At 37.3% G+C, this 23,014-nt stretch overlaps 1 protein-coding gene and 1 long non-coding RNA gene across 2 annotated transcripts in view; both read right to left on the bottom strand.

Moving 5' to 3' along the window:
* Positions 1-340: 340 nt before the first annotated feature.
* LOC134533820 (ATP-dependent RNA helicase SUV3 homolog, mitochondrial) overlaps positions 341-23,014 on the bottom strand; it is a 48,397-nt gene continuing 25,723 nt past the window's right edge. The window contains exons 7-13 of the mRNA XM_063371501.1: positions 20,937-21,078; positions 17,518-17,676; positions 16,611-16,790; positions 14,121-14,269; positions 11,595-11,794; positions 1,365-1,480; positions 341-459 (exon numbers count right to left, since the gene is read on the bottom strand). Of these exons, the coding sequence (XP_063227571.1) occupies positions 385-459; positions 1,365-1,480; positions 11,595-11,794; positions 14,121-14,269; positions 16,611-16,790; positions 17,518-17,676; positions 20,937-21,078 (1,021 nt within the window). The 3' untranslated portion in view covers positions 341-384. The remainder of the gene's footprint in view (positions 460-1,364; positions 1,481-11,594; positions 11,795-14,120; positions 14,270-16,610; positions 16,791-17,517; positions 17,677-20,936; positions 21,079-23,014) is intronic.
* LOC134533822 (uncharacterized) lies at positions 4,439-9,444 on the bottom strand. Its single transcript, XR_010075398.1, has 3 exons — positions 9,209-9,444; positions 4,778-4,866; positions 4,439-4,659 (listed from the first exon to the last, which is right to left on the bottom strand). It is a non-coding gene; the product is annotated as an uncharacterized LOC134533822 (long non-coding RNA).

The following is a 23,014-nucleotide window of genomic DNA, read 5'->3' as shown; positions in this document are numbered from 1 at the left end:
GATGGAAACATCAAGATGATAGTGGTATTGCAACCAAAAGGGTATAAACTTGGTAAGATTATGAACTATCTGCCTAATGTTGGCATAAATTGACTTTTTGCCTCATAAACAAAATACATAAACATTTTCTGCCAACAAAGTTTATTTTATATGCTTGTCAGTAATCCTAATTTTTTTCCCAATGATATCTTATGTTTTGACTTGGTTGAAGATGCTTTCGAGGAATAGCCGATAAAGGAGATATATCGTGGTTTGGGGGTGTCCCTATTTTCATGAAAGCAGCTGTAATAAAGGACAGTACAAGCCATCACAACATTTGATCTACAAAACAAAACAGAAATAGAAACAAAACATTTTATTTATAGTATTAAAAACATGGAAATATTACTTTCTCCTTTTTTTTCTATCTTTTGTAGTTGGTTTCGACGTAAAATCCTCTGTACTGTCGTCAGCATCACTCTAGAACATAAGGTGATTTACATGTAAAATTTTATTGAATCATTATCATTACGTATATAATGAATTCTACTTACACAATTTAAATGTACTCGCAAAACCAACTATAGATTTTTAATTATTTAAAAATAAATATTTGAGGCAAATAAAGTGTACATATAAATACAAGTGTTTATTAAGTACATGTATTGTTTTGAAATTCACCTGCTGCAGTGCTGAGGCCGGCATTCCCCACCTGCGAGCAGTGTACCCATATCTATTGGCAAGCCACAGACGCCATTACGGAAACATTAGACAATGTTTGTGTTTGTTTATCGAGTATTTAAAATGCCTTCCATCCATCGAGAATTACGCTGACTGAAATACGCACTGTGATTCATTTTCTTAGTGCTAAAGGCATGAAAGCAGTTGAAATTAATTCACAGATCGGTGAAGCCTATGTAGAAAACATTATGACCGATTGAATGGTACGGAAATGGGTTAGAGCTTTTAAGAATGGATGTACAAATGTTCATGAAGTGAAACGAAATGGGCGACCTTGTCATTACTGAACATTTGGTGTAGAAAGGTGACGATAAAGAGAAACACTACATATGTTTTATGATCTATTCGTTATCTGATATGCTGCAGTGGTTGTTATCAAGAGGCAGGATTCTATGATGAAGAAATTTTAAAGCTGGTTGTTTGATATAAGTGCCTTAATATTGGTGAAAAATATGTATAATAGTAGATTAAGTTCAAGCTTTCACGTAAAAAAAATTGTTGAGAAAAGTCCACTTTTTTTATTATAAATGTTACTTTAAAAAAAATATATGCCTCGTAGTACAGGGACTCCTCATTTAACAATGTCCTTAGTTACGTTCAAAGATCTCTTGTAACACACTACAAAAGGAGCAGCCGGACATTACCTGCTTCCACTCCTTGCGAAGTTCCTGCAGCATGTTGGGGGTCAGCAACCCTTGAGCAAGCAATCTCTCCGTCAGCTTCCCTCTGCCCACAGGCCCTCTGATATCGGACTTCTCGTCTGCAACGTTCAAGTAACATCCTAGCATCCTACTATACACAACATGGAACAATTACAGACAGTAAAATAAGCTGCCTACTTATTAAAATTCAAGGATTTTTTAAAAAATGAATCAGAAGTTAAAATACTACGGATTAACTTTAAAACATGCAATTTTCATTAGGTTTTCTATTATGTTTAACCATATTACTAATGACTGTAATACTATAGAGAGAAAAAAAAATGGATTCCTGTGCAATGAAAATTAATGTTTTTGATTCTAATAACATTAAAAATCATAAGTGTTGCATTATAGACTGGTGTAAACATTTTCTTAACTTACAGGCTGCCAAGGCATACCATATTTACCCGTGTATGAGACACACATTTTTTAGTTTAAAAAGTGCTGATTTCATGCTACTTTTTTCTCTTTGGGTTAAAAAATAAAATAAACATAAAACTTTTCACTGTGTTGTTGAATATGTGCGTAAAAAATAACCTGTGTTGGTGTTTAAAAAATATATAACTCCATGAGTAAGTATAATTTTTAAAATCAAATGTCTCAGCAGTCGTGTGAAGCTCCGTGAACAGTGCAGTTATTAAACGTTGTGTGTCGGCCCAGACAGCACCGGCAAATGAAGTGTGCTGCGCTGCTGCTGATGGCTTGGAGATAAGAGGAACATCTCAAAATAAACCAGCTATAGGGGGGAGAGGGAGAGAGAGTAGAGAGAGAGGACAGAGAAAGACAGAGCAAAAGTGTGTGTGCATGTTTATGATGCCACGTGGCAGTGTTAACATCTCATCGTGAACACGTATCCCATGAACTGGCACTCTACACAATTAACGTATCTATCTTTACAGGTGTTTATGATGCAACTGTAACCAATAATTAATGTTTTTGCATGATATTTCCCATGCTTTCAACTGAACATTCCGTGACATTGGTGTTTATAAGTGCACCTTTTATATTTCTCCAGCCCCGCACAAGTATACCGGTATCAGGAGTGCTAGTTTTCATAGCAGGAAACTGAAAAAGTGTAATTTTCCGCCTATTCTCTCTTTGCGGCAAGGAGATAGGTAAAAAGATGTATAATACAATATACGGGAGGGAAACAAAGGTAATAGCAGTCTTCTCTTTTGCTTGATCTATATGCAGGGACACCCTTCTGTGGGTAAATATGGTACATATTTCCTGAAGGTCACATCATACTAGACGTTACTAATGCGAAGTAAAGTGATGAAGAAGCAAAAAAACTGGAAAGCTTTGAGCAAACCACTTACACTGTTTGCATGTTTCCCATGCATGGTAGTGGTCTGCTAGTATTGTAAAATTTTGAGTTTTAAATGTTATTTCAAACAAATACATTTTTTAAAATTATTTGTTATTGATGAAAACAATAGTGGGTCTTATTCACAAAAAAAAAAAATATTAAAACAAAATTTATTCAGAAATTTAAACTTGTTTTCTGCAACATAGTACACACGTACTTTCTTTTCATATGCAACAAAACAAATAATCTTTATGATTTATATATTTATTATTGTTACTATAATTTTCATTAATTTTTTTGCACTCCTGTGAAGCTTGAAAATATATTTTTAAGTGTGTTTAAATTTCATTCAAAAAATTTGTATTAAAAAGTAAGTAAATATATAATTTGAATAAAAAAAAAAGGATTCACAGAAATCTAATGCATGGTAGTAACTGGTGGCAATAGATGTTTTATATTGTTATGATACAAAAAAAAATGTTTCTGATTTGTTAGAGGTTTTGTCACAGTGTTTTCAAACTGAATACTTTTCATTTGCTAGCAACTTATCGAAAATTACCATTTTGCAGATCTTACCATTTAAACTTCAGCTGTTTACTATGCATACATATAACAAAATGGTGGATGATAAATAGGGCATATTAATTGGTATACTTTAACCTAATATGCTCATTTATGAATTTTATGGGGAAAAAACCCTAACCTGAGTATTTTCAATTTAATATAATACAGTACAAGGTCTAAACATGAAACCAATTAGCAATTTAACAAAGATTAACACAAATTTAAACATTTTATCTTTTACTATGATAAATTCTGTGGCTTGGTTCTAAAAGGGCTAATATCAATTTTTTGCAATAATGAGTTATTAAGTCCAATGTGCATTTTCAAATGTGGTGCATTTTGTGCTATAATGGCCAATGTCTGTAACTTACCATGTGGCAGATACAGGTTATGATGGGGCCAAAGTCACAACGATAATTAATTCTTCGTTGTGTGCTACAAGGGCCAATGTTGACATTGGTCTTTTGAAGCACCAAATAAGCAATGGCCAATGTCAATTTTGGCCATTATAGCAATAACAATACTGTGATATTTGGCTTAGTTTGCATGACATTGGCAATTGTAACCCCTCATATACTGATACAGTAAAACCTTTTTGTTGCGACCCCATTTATTGCGACCACCTCTCTATTACAACCCGATTTCGAGGAAACGTGAAAAAATTGCCGAAAATCCAAAGAAAATCGGACAGATGTAACGCCCCTCGTGCCTCAAAAATTATGTTATTTAAATTTAATAAAAAGGCCTTGGAAACTGCTGGGAAAAATATAAAGAAAATTAAAGTTAATTACCAGAGGGGGCACGAGGCGGTGAACAAGACAAAATTTACACTCCCTGAACACTAGTAACTTGGGAGTTCGTGGATCGTTAAAATGAAGAAGGTATATTATAAATAAATACACTACATCGGTAGCTTGGTCTATAGGTTTTCCTGGTTTATTGTAATAAAGGCGTTTTGTTTTCGCATAATTTCGACATGACAATAAAGATCTTAGTAAGTAACACAGTTAAGGGGGCGCCCCGGGATTATTTAAAACAATACATATTACAACTTAACAAACAAATGATTACATAACAAAAATTTAAAGTATTACACCAAAATTTGATTCGACAAATGATTATGTAGATTATTACTTTCCTTGATTCTACATGTTCTTGAGGATTAAGTTCTTAAGGCACTGCTCGCTGGTATATTTTTAATGAATTTAGTTCATTCTATTGGTGGAAAATATATTGCTCATATCACCCGGGTCTTCCCAGGATGACGTCGGACCGGGAGCAAAACTCTTCTTAAGGGGAAAATCAGCTGGAGGTCCCGAAGATCAAGCGGGGAGCAATTTGTCTCCCCAGAAACTTGGACCCTGTCTGAAACACAAGTCAAATTCAAAACGAATTAGACCTGCGTCCAGACAGTCATACACAGTCAGCGCGAAAGGCCAACAAACGGGAATTTGGGGAAGAAAAAAAAGGCTGGATTACTCACCAAACAGGGTGTGGAATCAGGGCTCGCGAGGTGTCTCGCGCCAACATCAGGATGGCGCGCACCGAGAATTCGCGGATGCGCGGAAGAAACTAAATTTTTAGGAAAGTAAAAAAAATATTAATATTTAACTAAACATGACTTTTTCTAAATACTACATCTGACTGGCTACTGTACCACTGACTGTGCAAGCTGACTACATTCTTATGCACACGAATTCGACGTTGCCGCGAAAAGCCTCTTAGCACAGAGGACGCCGAGAAGACGTGGTCAGTAGCCGAGGTCAGAGAACTAAGTCCCCGCGATGGCGGGCAAAGCTTCTAATTAAATCGGGCGCTCGGCCCTAGGAAAAAGGAGGGAGAAGGTTCGGCTCAGGGCCGAAAACATGCGAAGGAGTCCGAGGCGGTCGTGACAAGAACACGACATGCGCTCTCTACCGGCCAGAAGAGAAGGCTACAAACAATCGACTTCTACAGGCCGCGAGAAGAAAGCATAGTGCCTTACGGTGCCGCGGCGCTGCTTTCTAGAGGCGTAAAGGGGAACTAACTGAGGCGGTGAGCTGACTTGCCACCAGGTGTCACGAGGGTGTGCTCTGCACGCTGGCGACCAGGCCCGAGGTTACTTTTTCTGCCGCTAGATGTCGTGTACGTCTCTGTAAGACCAGGGAGAATGTCCTTGAATTAGGCCATCGTCTTGGCTAAGTTCACGTCAGGTCACTGCTCCTAGCTTGATTTCTCAGAACTAAGTTGAGGTGGAGAGAGAGGAAGGGGGGACAGAATAAGCCACTAAGCTGGGAACAGAGGTCCACTGGATACTGGTTCGTGACGAGACTCGCTAATCTCAGCAAGCCTGTAAGAAGTAGCAGCTTGCAGCCCACAAGCTGCTCTATGCAATTTTGGTCATGCAGGGAATTAAAATTACAAACCCGGGACGTGACTGCAGACGAGAGGAATTTCAACCAGGCTGCCCACGTCCACATTAGACTAGCAAAATATCAGATAGGCCCCTGAGAAAGGGGCTTCGGTCCACTGGCACAAAGTTTAAACACGTGGCGTACACGGGCCTAACAAAGAGTAAATCACCCCTTTAGCAACCAAATAAATTTAAAAAAATAAAATTTCCAAAATTAATTTAAAAATTTAAATAACAAATTAAAAAAGGTGTCGAAATGCCTAACTTCCGGCACACAGAAAATACGTTTTTTGTGGTGAGTAGCGTGTCACTGCGTTTCTCTTGCCGAGTGCTGTACTGCCGTAGGCAGCACATATCTAAAAATAGATACCACTTCCTGTCGACCGCTGTCAACGCTTGACAATCCCCATTCCACGTCCCTTTGCCGGTAGGGTGCAGATAAAGGTTTTTGTGGCAACGTGTTTATGTTTAGCTTTTTGCGAGTGTCTAGTGTGGTACGCAGTTAAGGCAAAGCTACCTGCTGGATTTCTCTTGATTTTGATTACTATCGGTTGACAATGTTTGCTTAATTTTTGAAGTCCGATTTGGTATATTTTCTGACTTAAATTTGTGAACTATTGTTGATGACTTATGCAGGTTTTTTCTTTCCCCCCCCCCCCCCCCCCCGATTTTGTGTATTATGACTTAATACATAAAATACCATTATATATTAATTACTATTAATACAATGCAGGAAAAACCCTCCGGCCGCAGCGTGTGAACATGGTAGTCGGCCGCTCGCTCGCCCTTGCTCGCCCTCTCCCCGTACCGTGCGCTGCGGCCGATCTCGGATGCTGCTTGTACTTGTTAACAATCACGTTATCTGCTTCATTTTAACGAGGAGAGTAAAAATATATTAAAACTGTCAGCAAATTGATAAAAGCTTTGTGTGTCCGCAAAACAGGGCACAACACTGGCCCGCCAGTTGTTTTCATTCAAAACGTGGCTAAAGAACTTGCATGGATCAGGCTGAAAACATCCGGCAATACGTGTAGGTTATAAGGAATCTTGTAATGAATTGAGATGTTATGTTTTTCGAGTAGATACACACAGCGACCGACTGGATGCACGCCCGCCTCGACTTGTTTTAACTGCAGCAGCAATGTTTATTTGACAGCTCAAGCAATTATCTTTTCCCGTGGGTTGATAGAAAAAGGTCGCTTCTCCCAGAAAAAAAAAAAAAAAAGGCCACGCCACTTATTCCCCACACAGGAAAACACACTGGCTGCCATCTATCTCCCCAATATTTATCTTTCTTCTAACATTCCACGTCTCTCCTCTCGCGCGAGCAATAACGCAGCGACCACGCATTGGGCCGTTTTATGCTTTTTTTGGTGACAGCAGCTTGATTTTATTCGGTATATTCCTTTTCTGCTATTAAAATACATTTAAATTTAAGTTTGAAAGCTTGTAAATTCCTTGCCAGACATGACTAAACTCGAACTTGGTGTGAAAAGTGACATATTTTGACATACTTTTTTTTTGGGCGTGTTTTGGTGGGGAGGGAGGGGTCCGAAAATATTTACAACGATCTTACCCCTCCCTCATAATAGCCCAATTTTACGGGAGAAGGGAGGGTGAAATGAGCATTTTCTCACTGAAGGTTTCTCAAAGGGGAGCGAAGTTGGGGTGTTATAAGGGAGGACACTAGATGGTTTGTGTGTCTGGGAGGGATGAGCTAGCCTTGAAGAATGTTAACGAGAGGGGAGGGAGGGGTGAGCTTATGCGTCATGAAGCCGCTGCCGCCAGCCAGCCGGGCGAGCTTCGTGTGCGCCCACTCGTGTTGCAGAACCAACCGCTGCCATATTTTTAAAGGAAATGTCCCATTATTTTTTTGTTAATCGTACATGAACATTATTGGAAGTATTAAAGCCGACACAAAAATACGCTGTGTGTTAAAATTAACAGATTTTAATGATCTTTCATTTCTTTCTTTTTTTCAATTTTTTTTCTGATTTTCACATTTTGGTCAAAATGTCCAATTTTTTGACGGTTCCCGAGAATGTATTCGTAAAATCACTGCTTAGTTAAATCCGGGGTTTGTGACATCGGCGTTCTAGTGTATTTAACTACGAAAAGCAGAAAACGTACATGTAAACTAACAAATATTTTCTTTAGAGGTGGCCTATAGGGCGACGGACTTGTCATGAAAGTTGAAGTGGGTTTAAAGCAAAGCCGTCTAGCATTGTGAGTGACAGCATCCTGCCATTGTACAGCTGGTTTCTTAGCGAGTAGTGGTTTGGGAAGGGGAGGGGAGGGGGGTTGAAATGAACTGAAAATTTCAGAAAACATCTATTACGACCCCCCCCCCCCCCCTCTATTACGACCCTATTCCTGGGAACCGTGAGGGGTCGTTTCAGAGAAGTTTGACTGTATTTACTTTATTTTATATGCTGTTGCTGGAAATAACATGTTGACATAATCATGAAAATTAAAAATAATTAGTATGTTGGCAACATTTGACAGTTATCGATATAGATAATTGTTGAAAGCAGAATTTCAAGCCGAAAAATGACACATGTGGTAAATGTGATCGGTATGAGTTACTTCTTAAATCCAGTAAGGATGTTGTTCTGGAACAAGCTGAGAAAGAAAAGAAGATACACTTGCAGCTGGCAGAATCATCCTATGAAGAAAAAAGGAAAGACAAATTGGTAAGTAAATGTAACAGTAACTGCATAACAATGTCATTTTATCTTCAGAAATGCCTCCCTACCCCACTTTCAGTGAGTGGAGTAGCATTTTATAAACGACAACTCTGGACATTTAACATAACAATATATGAGACAGGTCGCCAGAAATTTGCTACTTGTTTAATCTGGGATAAAACTATTGCAGCAAGAGGTGGACAGGAAATTTCATCCTGTTTATACAAGTATCTGCAGAGTATACCTGATGCAATTGAAGAAGTGAATATGTATAGCGATTCCTGTCCTGGCCAAAATCGCAACATTTACGTGGCCGTAATTTTACTGACTCATGTGAAAACTGTAAACAATCAAGGTAGAACACTGATCATCAATCATAAATTCCTAGAGCCTGGCCATACTCATATGGAAGCTGATACGATACATGCGGCAATTGAGAAAACAAAGAAAAACACAACAGTAAATGTAGAACTTCCAAGAGACTGGGCAAACCTAATTCAAATGGTACGACGACATCCACCTATAACAGATGTTGAACTGGAGCAGAAAGACTTTTTTAACTTCAAGGAATTGCTTGACAATCATTATGTTCACCGGAAGGTTGATACCGAAGGAGAAAAAATTTCTTGGTTGAGAATAAAGTGGATGAGATATGATTCTTCATGTTCCGATACAATCAAGTTCAAATATTCTTTCCAAGATGATGAACAATTCAAGACACTTGATCTGTCACGAAGGCACAATAAAAGGAATTCGCTTCCAACCTTAAGTCCTATTTAAAGTATGCCATTACCACATCCAGTAGAGAAGGTAAATTATTTGAAGTCTCTCTTACCTTACATTCATCCCAACAGTCGTCAATTTTATGAGCCATTCCTGAAGGGACTCACACCATCCTCTGAGCTTACTGGTGGCTATCTCCTGGATGACAGTGAAGAAAATGAAGCAGACACTGAATAAAGTGAAAGTTATACCTGTTTAATACGAACCAAAACCTTGCGGATACAATGGATGTGCTTATTTTGTTTGTTGTTTTATTGGGCTACAATGTAATACATGTATTTATTTCTGTTTTTTACTGAGCATAATGTGAGAGAATATACATGGTGGAGAAGAATATTAATTAGTGAAATTATTCATATGTTAATGTGCATAGACTGATTATGTTCAAGAGTCCTCTTAAATTGGTAAGAACTGAAATTATTTCATCTAATTAATATGTCTAAATACAAATAGTAGTTAAAGGTTCTAATTATGTATTTATTTTGTGTGCTTTTTCAAGGACAATGTCAGCAATTTTAACCCATTTTGAACAAAATAAGGGCCAATGTCATTAATTTTTTTTTTTGGTTAATGTGTCTAGAGAAGTTGGACTTGGTGTACTATACTCGTCATGGACTTCAAATTGTATTGGGGAAGTATCATAACATTTGTGTGCATAGTTTCTTTGCCATTAATATTTTAAGAATAAACCATATATTCAGAGCTTAATATGTATCTCGGAAGTGTTATTTTTGACATTGGCCCTTTTAGAACCAAGCCACAGAATTCATTTAATGTAATTTATTTAGCATAAATTTTGTAACAAAATGTATTAAAATAATGGAGTGAATAAACTTATTTTAAGTTTAGTGTTGCTTTTCTTTTTAGTTACATTGTTTTTACATTATTGACATGGCACTTTATTCAAAACCACAAAAATTTGCCAACTAATTTTTAATTATATTAGTAGTTTTCTGTTTTAGACATGCTTAGTAATTTGATACTAATGATTTTATTGAATAATAATGTTTAAGATAAAATGAAACTATTTTAGTGACATAACTATTAATAAATATTTCAGTTTCATTCTTGTTTAAATAATCACTAGTTTTATAAATAAAGACAAAGTATAAAATTAAAAACAATAAAGCTGAAATATTCTGCTTTAAAATAAAACCATATACCGTATAAATCCACGTACCACCCGCCCCCGGGTAAGACCCGCACCCTTATTTTTAGAATGCCATGGTGGGAAAAAATGTTTTTATTGCAAATCTGCATGGAAAAAAAATAATTTAGTCGTGATTTCTTTTCCTTTCAAACAGTAACAAATCGTAAAGAATTACCAAAAAAGTACTATGCTACTTATTACAGCCTCAGCATTTGTGTTAAAAGTGCACAGAAGGCAGGCAACTGCAATGTGGCAACATCGCGCGAGTAGAACGTGGCATCGGCGCACGCGATCGATAACAACACGCCGTGTGTGCGCGTGACCGTGCCCAGCTCCCAGCTGTTTACAGTTACAATCTTCCGCGTCCATTATCGTGCGCTGGGCAATGACCTTGTTCAAACAAATAAACGATAAAGCACGTGAGTCCTAGCCACGCATAATAAAAACTATTTTTATTACATGCATAATAAAAAACCTTGTGCCTAAATGTGGCATATTCTACATAAAAATATAAATTGGTTAACACAAATACTGCATTTATTTAGGCTTAAATAAAAGTGACGGACAAAATCACACAGACAATAAAATTAACAAAAGAATAACATGATGTCACAGCCGTCGGCCAAGAACGGACTTAAACTTCCTCACAGCTGTACGTAGTCGTGGAGTTTTTCCTCTATCTCCGGTAACTTTGCTACCGCACCACGGAACGCACGTCTATCGCCACTGGTCGAAAGCAGTTTGTCTTTACTTTTCCTTCAATCCCTCACACATGATTCGTCAACATCATATTTTCGCCCAGCAGCACGGTTACTGATTTCTTCCGCTTCACTGATTATTTTTGATTTTTCCACAACTGTGAAAGAACGCAACTTTTTACGATTCATTACAATACTTGCAGCCAACACACGTGTAAAACCATTGGGTACTTTGCAAATGAGGATAGGACAGCGCGTGGGAGCGCGCATTTGTAACCAGCGAAGCTGCAGCGTGACAACGCTGTGAGGAATGTGACCTTTACTGTCTGCTGCTTCCTTCCCATCCTTTTCCCCTACCCCTCTTGTCACGCAGCAACCTCCAGTCGCGCCGGCGTTATTTAGTCACCGTGCAAAAATGGCCCAAGAGCCATGTAACACCCGCACCCTACTTTTTCGAACCTGATTTTTTTAAAAAAGTTGCGGGTGGTACGTGGGTTTATACGGTAGTCTTGTCCCTAGTCACAGACATTTGCACGGAGGGACTTGGAAAGGGAATTCAAACCCAGGTCCAGCGCAAGGCGATGCCGCACCTCGCAGGTAGGCCTGTCGCCGGTGCTGCAACGTGAAGCGGTCGTCGTCGTCGGCGGCGACCGCGCCGGAGCTCGCGCCCGTCTCGGAGTTGCGCAGCAGCCTTGTCAGCTGGAACACCCCCTCCTGGATGATTGCGTCCAGCTCGCGCTGCATGTCCCGCACCAGCGCGGCGTCCAGGAACAGGTCCATGAACCTGTAGCTGGAACCACACCGCCGCCCTCGGCAAACAGTCACACGCTCTGCATCGCATGCCACGTTGGTCATTTACATTTTCTTGTCTTCACTATCATTAAGGAGGCGTGCTGACTTTTTTTTTTCATTTTATCTTCTTTACTATTCGTGCTATTTATGTAAATTTAACACTATACAGTAAAACCTTTTTGTTGCGACCCCATTTATTGCGACCACCTCTCTATTACAACCAGATTTCGAGGAACCGTGAAAAAATTGCCGAAAATCCGAAGAAAATCGGGCAGCATCCTGCCATGGTACGGCTGGTTTCTTAGCAAGTAGCGGTTTTGTTGGGTGAAGGAGAGGAGGAGGGGTGTGTGTTTGTTTGAAATGAACTGAAAATTTCGGAAAACATCTATTACGACCCCCCGTCTATTACGACCCTATTCCTGGGAACCGTGAGGGGTCGTTTCAGAGAAGTTTGACTGTACGTCTGTTGCATTTGTTGCTCTGTCACTAACATTATAAGAGATATTTCCTATGTGTTATTTAATGGGTGTAAAGAGTCACACAAGTTCATGTAGTTTTTTTTTTAATCTCTTATGTGTCTTCTTACAGTTATTATATCACTCTTAGTGAAAATCTCTTGAAAATATTTGTGACAGAAGACATGCAAGAGAGGTATAGTGTTAAATTTATGGAAAATTATTCTTAACTAACAGTAATTACGAGAAAATCAACGTTGCTTGTGAGACCCCACCGTAAGGGCTTTTCCATAAAATTTATCACTATATGTAGATCTCTCCCATTTCTTATTTCCTCTCAAAGCACACAAGGCATGTGCAATGAACTCTAATTACCCCATGCTGACGATACACTTCTAGGTTCATTCCCTAAAGTCTCATAGGTAGAGACAGGATTAAGTGGTCAATAGCTTCACCCCGAAATAATACCACAATGGAAGTTAATACACTGCAAAACATAAACTCAAAAAGCAATGAAATTCATCACAATTAACTATTTTGTCATTTAAAATGAAAAATTTAATTTGTAAATGTTTATTTTACGGATTTATTTTTAATGAAACTACACCAATTATGAAATATAAAAAGAAATGTATTTGGTTTCTAATGTATGGCTTTTTTTCAAATATACTAGGGAAAAAAATTGGGGGGGGGGGGGGGGAAATTGCTAAAAAAACTTAACAGTTAAGTAAATAAAAACAATCAGTATTTTATACACTAGAATAAAATCCATAAAGAAATTGTGCTTCCAAATTTGAATTTATTTTGTATTCTTATTCAAAGTATTCTAATATTTCAACTGTGACAAAAAGTAAATTTCAAAAATGTTAAAATATTTCAAAAACAGACAGAAATTAAAGCCACATAATTTTTTTTATCCCCCTACTAGGGCACTGGAGAGTATCAAAGTTGATGAATTCCAGAGGTGCTTCAAATAGTGGGAAAAAAGATTTGACAAGTGTATCACATCTAATGGAGAGTACTCTAAAGGTACCGAAGTAATTTTGTAAAAAAAATAAATAAATATTTTGACAAAAATTCATTTTTTTTTTTGGGTTACCACTCGTAGGTAAAACGAAATTGAGTCATTGTTCTATATGTATTTATGCAACATTTGTGACAAGTTCAAAATTAATTTAATAAAAAAGATAACAACAGAATCTTAAAATTTTACAGGAAAATTGGTCAAAATATAAAACCATGAAATTGTGGCACTATTCATTAGTGCACACAGAGCAATAGCCTGTACTGCCCTCAGCACTTCCTTCAGTCTGTCCGAATTGCAATAACAACTCACGGCTAAGGAAAAGATTATATGGTGAATTGAGATAAAACTGATATAGGTAACACTGAAAAGCATAATGCAAGTTAATACACCATAAAGTACCAAAATGCAGGTTATAACATGGAATTAAGTAGCAGATAACCAAAATTTAACTTAAATTACAATAAAAAGAATATTTTAATGTTTGAAATTCAAGGAATGTCATACAAAAGTGCATTTGTCATTTTTTTACTTTGTTTTATTCCACGTCTCTTATTGAATCAATTTTAAACCATAAATGTTCACTCTATTTTTTTTTGTTTTGAATGTATCTGTTTTAAACCAATTTATTAAATTTTTTTTTTTTTAAATTTTAACATAAAAATTCAGCATATAAATTTTACCTCCATTTTGGTCGAATAATTATTACAAAACAGCTTTCATAAAAATAAAAACAACACCGAAATCCACTGTTTTAAAAAATGAAACTGGACTAAAAATAAAACCATAAAATCTTGCCTCTACTCACGGCAAGCAAGGCCCTTAGGTTACACCGCTAAGCTAACCTAAGCCAGAGGTAAAGGTCCAAAACATCAAAAACAGCCTCCAGGTGGACGAGATCTATGATGGTCTTGGGAGAGGTGAAAGGCCAGCCGATGCTGCGACACAGCCAGTCAAACGTCAGCGCCTGGTTCCTGCTATACTGACGTGCAAACTGCAACACATGAGTCAATACACAAGCATTAGCCTACTGAAGCTGTTCAAGGTACAGATCAAGTCAGGAGATGTTATAAAAAATCTTTCTTTAAATGTTCAAATTCTTTATTTCACATGATTAATTACTAGTTTAATACAGTAAATTAAAATATTTCATTGAAGTAGGGTGTGAATGGCACCAATTTAATTTTGTTAGAGAAATCCTTGATGTGTGATAAAAGTACTGCATTATCCATTTCTGTACTGTAAATGTGCTTTCCCCACTTTTCATTCCTTTCTTTTCACAGTCTATTAGTGTTCATAGAGCTCAAAATAAACTCGAAGGTCCCATTGCCATAAGCCTCTGTGCTAGGCCTGTGCTAATATTAGTTTTAGAGTTTCAATCAATTCCATTACAAAGATAAAAATTTAAAATATTCTAGAATACAAACATTAAAGGTGAATAATAAAAATGGGGGAAAATTTTTCTTTCAAATATTTTTTAAGACAATGTTAAAGTTATAAATAAATATTCACAAATGGATTCAAGCAATGGCAATTAATATTTTACATGAATGGTTACAGATAACAAATCACAGAATAGTTTTGAATTTTTGGGAAATTATTTATATGGTGGTCGCTAACTGTTCACTTATTATTGCATATTTTCAATTCAAAAATTTCCAGATAAAAGATTATCCCAGTCATAAATTATGCCACTCAGCTTTTTGCTGTACAAGGTGTGTTAAGTGTTACATCAGTTCCATTTATTAATTGTGTATGTACTAATTTATATACGTACCGTATTTACTCCCATAATCGTCGCAGCAATTTTACCAAATTTTAAGGAGAAAAATTGAGGTGCGATCATTATGTGAGGAAAAATTGAAAAAAAAAAATTTTTTAAGTAAAATTTTTTTGTAAATCGCTTGAAAATGCTAAATTAAAGAAGTTAATATCTAGGTACATGGTACCTATACGTAATATTTATTTACAATACGTGCAAAATAAACAAAACAACTTTTGGTTACAAGAAGTTTGGCAAAATAAAAATATAGTATAAACATGATTGCAAAAAAAACAATAAACAAAATACATTTATAAAACACATTCAGTCTGAACACTAACCAAGTTTATCTATTCATTGTCTGAACTAAATTCTGATGCATCAAATTCATTTGCCGGGACGTCAACGTCATCTTAGTCGCCGCTGTCGTCACGTCGTCATGTCTTTTTATTTTCGCCAGTGACGAACAAGTTTTTCACTTACTGAAAATTCTCTTTCCGCGGCCCGATTTCCGTGCTCTTCTGCAAATGTGATTACGCGCAACTTGAAAGCAGCAGTATACAAATTGTATTTACCCATATTTTCACAAAATGAACTTTCTCAAACTCTGCAATTACCGGTACTTTCAACTCCAATGCAAACGAGATAAACAATGGCATCACAGCATCTATCTTCCACACACATTCCTTCCTCCCACACGGCCAATTAGGACATGCCGCTCAAGGTTGGACCAATGAGAAGCGCCACACGCCACGTGAAAGCAGGCTGTTCCATTGTGTTTATGGCTGTTCCATTCGCGCCTCGCGCCTCAGTCGCAGTCAATAAATTTGGGTGCGACGATTATGAGGAGAATCTTAAATACCAAATTCATTAACTCAAACAATAGGTGCGACGATTATTCGAGTAAATACGGTAATTGCCCCTGCAACTGTTATTAGAAATTCAATTTAACATTTCGACGTAGGTACATTTTTCAAACAAGTACTGACAGATTTATTTTTTTTGTTCAGAGTGCATCATCTTTCAGTCAAAATGGCACTGTTGGTGAAATAAGTATTATAAAACATTTGTGTGTCACATGTGTTCAAAAATATGCTATCATTACGAATAAACAGAATTCATAAAAAATAAAAAACAATAAAACCGAAAACTCCTGTTTTAAAAAAACAAAACAAGCTTGAAAATAAAACCATAAAATCTTGTCTCTATGTATGAGTTATCGGATCTTTTAAAGAGGGGTATCTGCGATTGGACCAGTATCCATATCGCTAGAGACCTGCAAAATTCGCGGATTCATTTGGTGATAGGCTAGAATTCAAACACATATACCTCTTAGATAATTTTGCTATTGGCTTACTGTTCATCTGGACGAATCTCAACCAGTAATAAACCCTCAACCAAAGAAGGATCGAATCACAGACAAGCCAGCTGAGACGACTTACAAGTCGGCAGCCAATGAACTTAACGTTATTTGCCCGAGTGTACAGGGGAATGTGCAGTCTATCCTGAAGTCCATAGAAACCGCGAATTTTGCAGGTCTCTACATATCGCCCATCACTAGGTGCCGGCACACCTTGAGGAACATAGTGCAGACGAAGGGCATCTTCCTGTTGATGGGCGCGCAGCAGAACACGTAGCGCGCCCTCAGGGGCAGCTGCACATGCTGGATCATGTCGGCCAGGAACTTGAAGTCTTCCACGTTGCACATGAAGTACAGCGAGTCGTCCACCGTCGACAAGCTCACGAATATGTCCTGGCAACGCAACCGAACATCGTTCAGAAACTGTATACACAAACACATGCATTTTTTAAACACTACCGAGACTAGCAAACTATGCATGGTTAAAGTGCCAGATTGTTTCTTTTTAGGAAATCAAGTTATCAATTTGTTTGAACTTCATTTATTTTCAGGTTTCTTCGTTAGAAGTGGAAAATGCTTCATAAATTTTGAAACATTATTCTTAAATTTCTTTATTAGACAAAAATAACATTTTCAAGATGATAATTTTTTTTTTTGGGAAGTGCAGTAAAACTCTCTTAAAAAAATCTGTTACAGAGTTTTCCTGCATAGTAAAATTAAAAACTTTAACACTCGACCTATAAATAAATATAATTTAACACCACTAAAAAATTTTTTCTTGTTAATAAGTCTAAATTTATACGTACCTTGAGAAACTTCTAACGGTTTTACTGAAGTGGCTGGAGGTTTTTTGTATATAAAAATTGCACCCCGGACATAATGGTATGAGTTCACTCTACCAATATGTAGAGTGAAAAATGTACAAATGGTCATGGTGTTCTTTACCTCCAAAGTAGAGATTTATATACATGTTCTTGTAAATAAAGTTTTATTCTCGCTTATTAGTACGCCACGTAATACACTATAAGTAGTACTTATAATTTCCTTTTTTTTTATTTTCTGGCATATAGAAAAAAAATGTTTCTGCAGAATTCCAACTGCAACTTAAAGTTGCACTCACCATGAGGTTAGATAGGGTGGAGTTGGGAAGGTGATACGCATACAGCTCGATCTGGTCCGCGGTGGGGTGGAGACCGGCTTTCGTGATCACTTCCGGAACCTGCGAGAGCAGATGGCGTAGAGTGGGCAGGTCCTCCGACTTGAAGGTCGTCACAAAGCCCTGCGACAAACACAACCATGGCTATCTACTGGCGCTGTGCTCAAGTTACATCAAGCGGTGCAGACACAGTGGAAACAAAACACACACTTCACCATTCAAGGTCCCGACTACCTGAAGACCCAGCCATCCATGCGGGATAGGGTTTTACATGTTAAAAAACACTTGGGCGTGATCCAGATGTTTCTCATACATTTCCAACCCAACTGCACTGTGCATTGAAAAGCCAATAATATTGCTATAGGAGAAATAGTATGGAAAAGTAATATTGTAGGCAAATGTTTCTCAGAATTTTTCAAATATTTAACCCAGTGTCATTAATTTATTTAATGAAAATTGCTCAAGTATGATGTTAAGCTTGTTTAGTAACCTAGAACTGTTTTCAACTAGTCAGCTTTTTAACATGAAAATGAGCACCACTTATCTATCATGAATCTAGTTAGTGTTTCAATACTCTTAGATTCCCAAGATCAAAGGAAGAACTGAAAATGACCTCAAACAGTACCTTCTGTAGTTACTCAGATGTTCTACAGCTTAACAATAACAATAGGTTACAGTGAACAAACATAGAATAACAGATATTGGCATAACATACTAAATAGGTAACTATTGAACACAATTTAGTAGCTAGTTTACCAAAACTGTCGTGTATACATCAGTGATCAGTCTGGAAATGCTGATAAACAGGTCCAATAATGTTACATAGGTTTATTGTTGATTTATCAGAAGCAAAAATTATTTTTACTACAGCAAGCATGCATAGGGGTAGAAGTGAGTCTCATAATCAAAGAAAATAAAAACTAAAATTATTATTTAAAACGTTAAAAGAGAATAAAAATAAGTGAATTTGAGCTCTATTTAAAATTATTAATTAAATATTCAAATTTAACTAAACAAGCACAGTCACAACAAGGTGACTATATACATTTCATTATAATTAAGGTGGTCATTCTGATTTAATTGGGTGTACCTCCAAGTACTAGACAGTTTGTTGCCCAGCAGACATAAATGCAAACTCGAAGACATACTACAGCACAGTTTCCAGTCTCTCAGAGCTTAATTGTTTAAGTCTAGTATTTGCCAAAAAATTCATGAAAATCTTCATGTATGTATTACATGTAATATGTAATACATTCCAAATACCATTAAGTAATGAGTATCTGCACTAAATATCTCTTGATAGAATAGTAAATTACATTACTTCACAAGCTAAATTAAAATGTTTCTTCTCATGGACAGTTTAGAATAAACTTCCATTCAAAACAAAAACCAAAGAAAAAAAATACGCAAAAAACAGAACTCATGTTAATCATTGCATCAAGTTAATTTAATCCTTGCAACATCTTTATCACAAAAACATACTCACACGTCCAATACGCAACAGCAGGTTAACCAACCATGGAGCTTAAGTGCTCGGTTCAAGGTCACGGTTGTGATTCTGTCCCGCTGGAGAGCGCTAGTAGTCGTTATCACAGACATATCATCTTCCCGGGCGCCTCTTTTGTTTGGTGTGTGGAAGGAGACGCAATACGATATACAGCACTGCTATGCGTTATCTACATGTGACGCTTGCACCTTGCGCTGTAGTTCCATGAGGAGTAAGAAATTGCTCTCGTAGTTTGTGGGCCTGGATGAGCCTGGCACCTGTGGGGAGGCCGGCAGTTCCGCGGCTGCTCTGTGGGCTCTCCTAGGGCTGCCGAACAGTGCCTTCTGCGATTGAGTGCGTCACGCGGGTGGCAGATGCTATTAACTTTACTGGGTCGACCATGAATATATTGAATAGCAGTCCATGACTATCTGGCCAGTTGGTGGGTCTGGCAATCTGAGGGAAAGGGCAGTCTGGTATGATTGAGAAAAAAAAAAAATAACATCTTCTTAAATACCAAATTATATTTAAGTAAAGAAAGTAGAACCCAAGGAAAAAATCTATAGTGATTCAAGAATTAAAACAAAATCTATTTTGAAATCTTTGCTAAGAGAATAGGCAATTTAAAATTACTTTCATAAAGGATAAATTATGGTTTTTTTTCCTCAATGGTTTTGTTTTTGGTATACAATTTTCTGATAACCTCAAACATAAACTATTTTTTTAGTTTCCTAATATTACGATAATATCTAGCAATATGCCTGGTAATAAATATTTGATACATTCAGCAAAATCCATGCCATTTGGTTGTAACAAGTGTTGCTGTATTTATATGCATTTTAAATTGTTTTGTATCAGTCTATCATTGGATTGAAAGAATATGTTAATTTGTGCAACAAATTAAGATTCTTCAGTGCACTAATACATATCCAGATTAAATAATTTTTTTGCAAACAATAAAAAATAAACATCTTTGAAGCCAAGTGACTTGAGGTTTGTTTAGGTTTAGGTTGCAGTAATAAATAATAAAGTAAATGATGTTTTAGTATTTTTTCTACAGTAAGTTTATTTTCATCTCATTTAACCGGGTTACAAGGGCCTAGAAATTTTATTCTAATTCCTTGCTTAACCTGATATTTTTCACCCAATATTTGTACACTGAAGCCTCGTCTTATAACTGTTAAAAAATGTTTCCTTCATTGTTATAGACATACCTCCTTCTTTTCAAAGTGATTCTTCAGGAAACTTGTCATTCAATATGGGTTTGTAGTATTGATTATTTGTATAAAATTTAATCACATTATTTTGGCATATAATATAAATTTTTTTCAAAAAAGGAAGAAAATTAAAATAAATCATAACAGTTTGCGGTTAAGTTTACCTATATAAAACTATTGTTGCAACTCAATAAAAACAGGATGTGTTGTTCATATATTTCGGGTGTACATACATACCTATTTCATATGTTGGCCTTGGCAACCTTGCCTGGTCATGTTACTGTGCTGCCAGCATTATTAGTTCACTTAAGAGTTTATTGTTAATGTCAGTTTTCATTTCAGTACATTGTGGCGTGTTTTCCAACACATTTCACGGGTACATATCCGTAATAGTATTATTTTTTTTAAGATCAACTCAATTTGCATGTTTTCTTTCTACAACAGCTTTTAACAACATGTTTCTAATACCATTGTGCTGTACATTACTATTATGTTGTATTCTTGATACAATTATACTGACGTTCAAAAATCTGGCTAAATCACTAGATCCAATCCGGCATTGCCATTGTCCCCAATGTGCCAGACAAAGACTCACTGCAAGTAGTATGATTTCCCTATTTTCCATATTTTCCAATTTCTGATTTAACTACAAAATACGGTACCTGTTGGGTTCTACTGACCTTGTCAAACTGGGTGCCATATCTGCCGGCGCGCCCGGCTATCTGAAGTGCTTGTGAGACAGATATCGTGTCCATCTCCTTCTCCCCCTTTTCATTGACCACCGGCTTGATGAGCGAGTGGAACACCACTCGCCTTATGCTCCTGAAGAAACACAATTTACACGTCACCACCAAGATAGTACTCTAAAATTCTTCAAGTACTGATTATTTTCCAAACTATATTATATTGTCACGTGCACCTAGCCGGTGCCACCGCCATTTCTGTCACGATCCACCTTCAGAGGGGGGGCGAGCATCGTAGCTCTTTACATAGAAACAACTCGCTTGGCATCAACTAGTCTTAACTTCATAAAATACTTTACTGTACCTAGGATCATAGGTTCGTCATCCCGTACAGGATGTCTGGTGAGAGCTGAACTAAGGAGATTTTGCAAAATAACATAATACTTAATTAAAATTATTTTATTCTTAAAGTCAAATACTCAACATCATTTTAAAGAACATTTAAATAGCGGGATTACAATTTAAAACAATAATCTCTTTACTTCCTTAACGATTGAACGACCTTACAAGAGAGAGAATGAGAGAACTTCACTAAACACTTCCCTAGTCCTTCCGAATACCTCAAATCATAATTAATACTTAAAATTAAAACAAAGATAAGTCCATACTCACATTTTCCGAAAAGCCTTTCTTGATCGATTACTTTAAAAAAAATAACTTAGGGGCCTCTCCTGCCCTTGAAATCCCGAACGAACATTACATTTTAAAAACTATGACGCGTGACCCCTGACGAGGGCCATAGCCTCCGCCCGAAAGCTTGACGACTACATTATGACCTAACTTAAATTAAACGACTCGTGGCCTCTGGCGTCGACCATAGCTTCCGCCCGAAAGCTTGAATTCCTACATCACGAACGAACTAACAACTCGTGACCACAGGTGAGACGCATAGCCTCCGCCTGAGTGAGCCTGAATTCCTACATCACGAACGAACTAACAACTCGTGACCACAGGTGAGACGCATAGCCTCCGCCTGAGTGAGCCCCGAGTCACCAATCACTTGCGCTTAAATTCGCGCGCCCTGCCGCGCCTACCATAACAAAAGCTCGTTATTGAAGTCAAATTTACTAAACAACTAACTAGAACATCTGGGAAGACTACCCCCCCTCTACCCCAATGTGCAGGCCACACCGCGCGGCTTGTTACGACAGCGCGCCCCAGTAACTGCGGCCCGTGGCTGCGCCAGCGTGCGGCCAAACAAACAAACAAAATTCTGCAAGCCCGCAGCGCGCCGCGCCGGCCCCGTGCCCCAATTACATGGTCACGCCACTTGCGCTGACGAGTGAACAGAGCAGCCAGCCCAGAGTCCCGTCAGTAAAGTCCCTAAATTTGATTTCAACAACCCTGCAAAATTTCAACCCGCGACATAACCCTCCCCTCACAGAGCTCGAGCCCCATCGAGCTACCTCAAAATTACAAATTGTCTTTTTCCATTAAACCATAACTATAAATTCCTCATTTCACAAAAATAATAATTTTCTTAGTTCCTTGCTGTCTGAACATACATCTAGATTCTGCATAAGATTTATTTTAAAACAAGTATTCATAAAATTAAATGTAAAACTTTTATCTGGTTTGTTCTCACAGGAACCTTCAGAGGCTCGAGTTCTCAATTCTAAAAAAATTGTTCTGTTAGTGAAGCTCTCTTTACAAATTAAATTACTGTTCTTAGTTTCTCAGTATTCGTTAAACAATGTGCAAATTCTTGATAATTATTATTATTTTTTTTTTTTCGGTTTCCGTTTATTACCATACTTCTTTCGTTCTTCAAAAAAAATTAAGTGTCCTTACAGTGTTTCAATTAATTAAACTCTTATCTCGTGAAGGTTGGTGCAACTCCTCGAAGTCAGTGTTGTCGAGAAGAGTAGCTCCCTGGGCTGGCCATCAGCAAACACCACTCAACTCCAACAGCTACTGGACTGGCTTCCAGGGCAGCTCACAACTTCTCCCCACATCTGCTTCGGAGTTGTGCCATCCTCATCACGAACAGATTACAATTCTGAAACATCATCAAC

This window comes from Bacillus rossius, chromosome 7 (genome assembly GCF_032445375.1).
Source record: "Bacillus rossius redtenbacheri isolate Brsri chromosome 7, Brsri_v3, whole genome shotgun sequence".
Classification (NCBI taxonomy): domain Eukaryota; kingdom Metazoa; phylum Arthropoda; class Insecta; order Phasmatodea; family Bacillidae; genus Bacillus; species Bacillus rossius.
The sequence above is the reverse complement of the archived record's forward strand: the minus strand, read 5'-3'. Positions and strand labels throughout refer to the sequence as shown.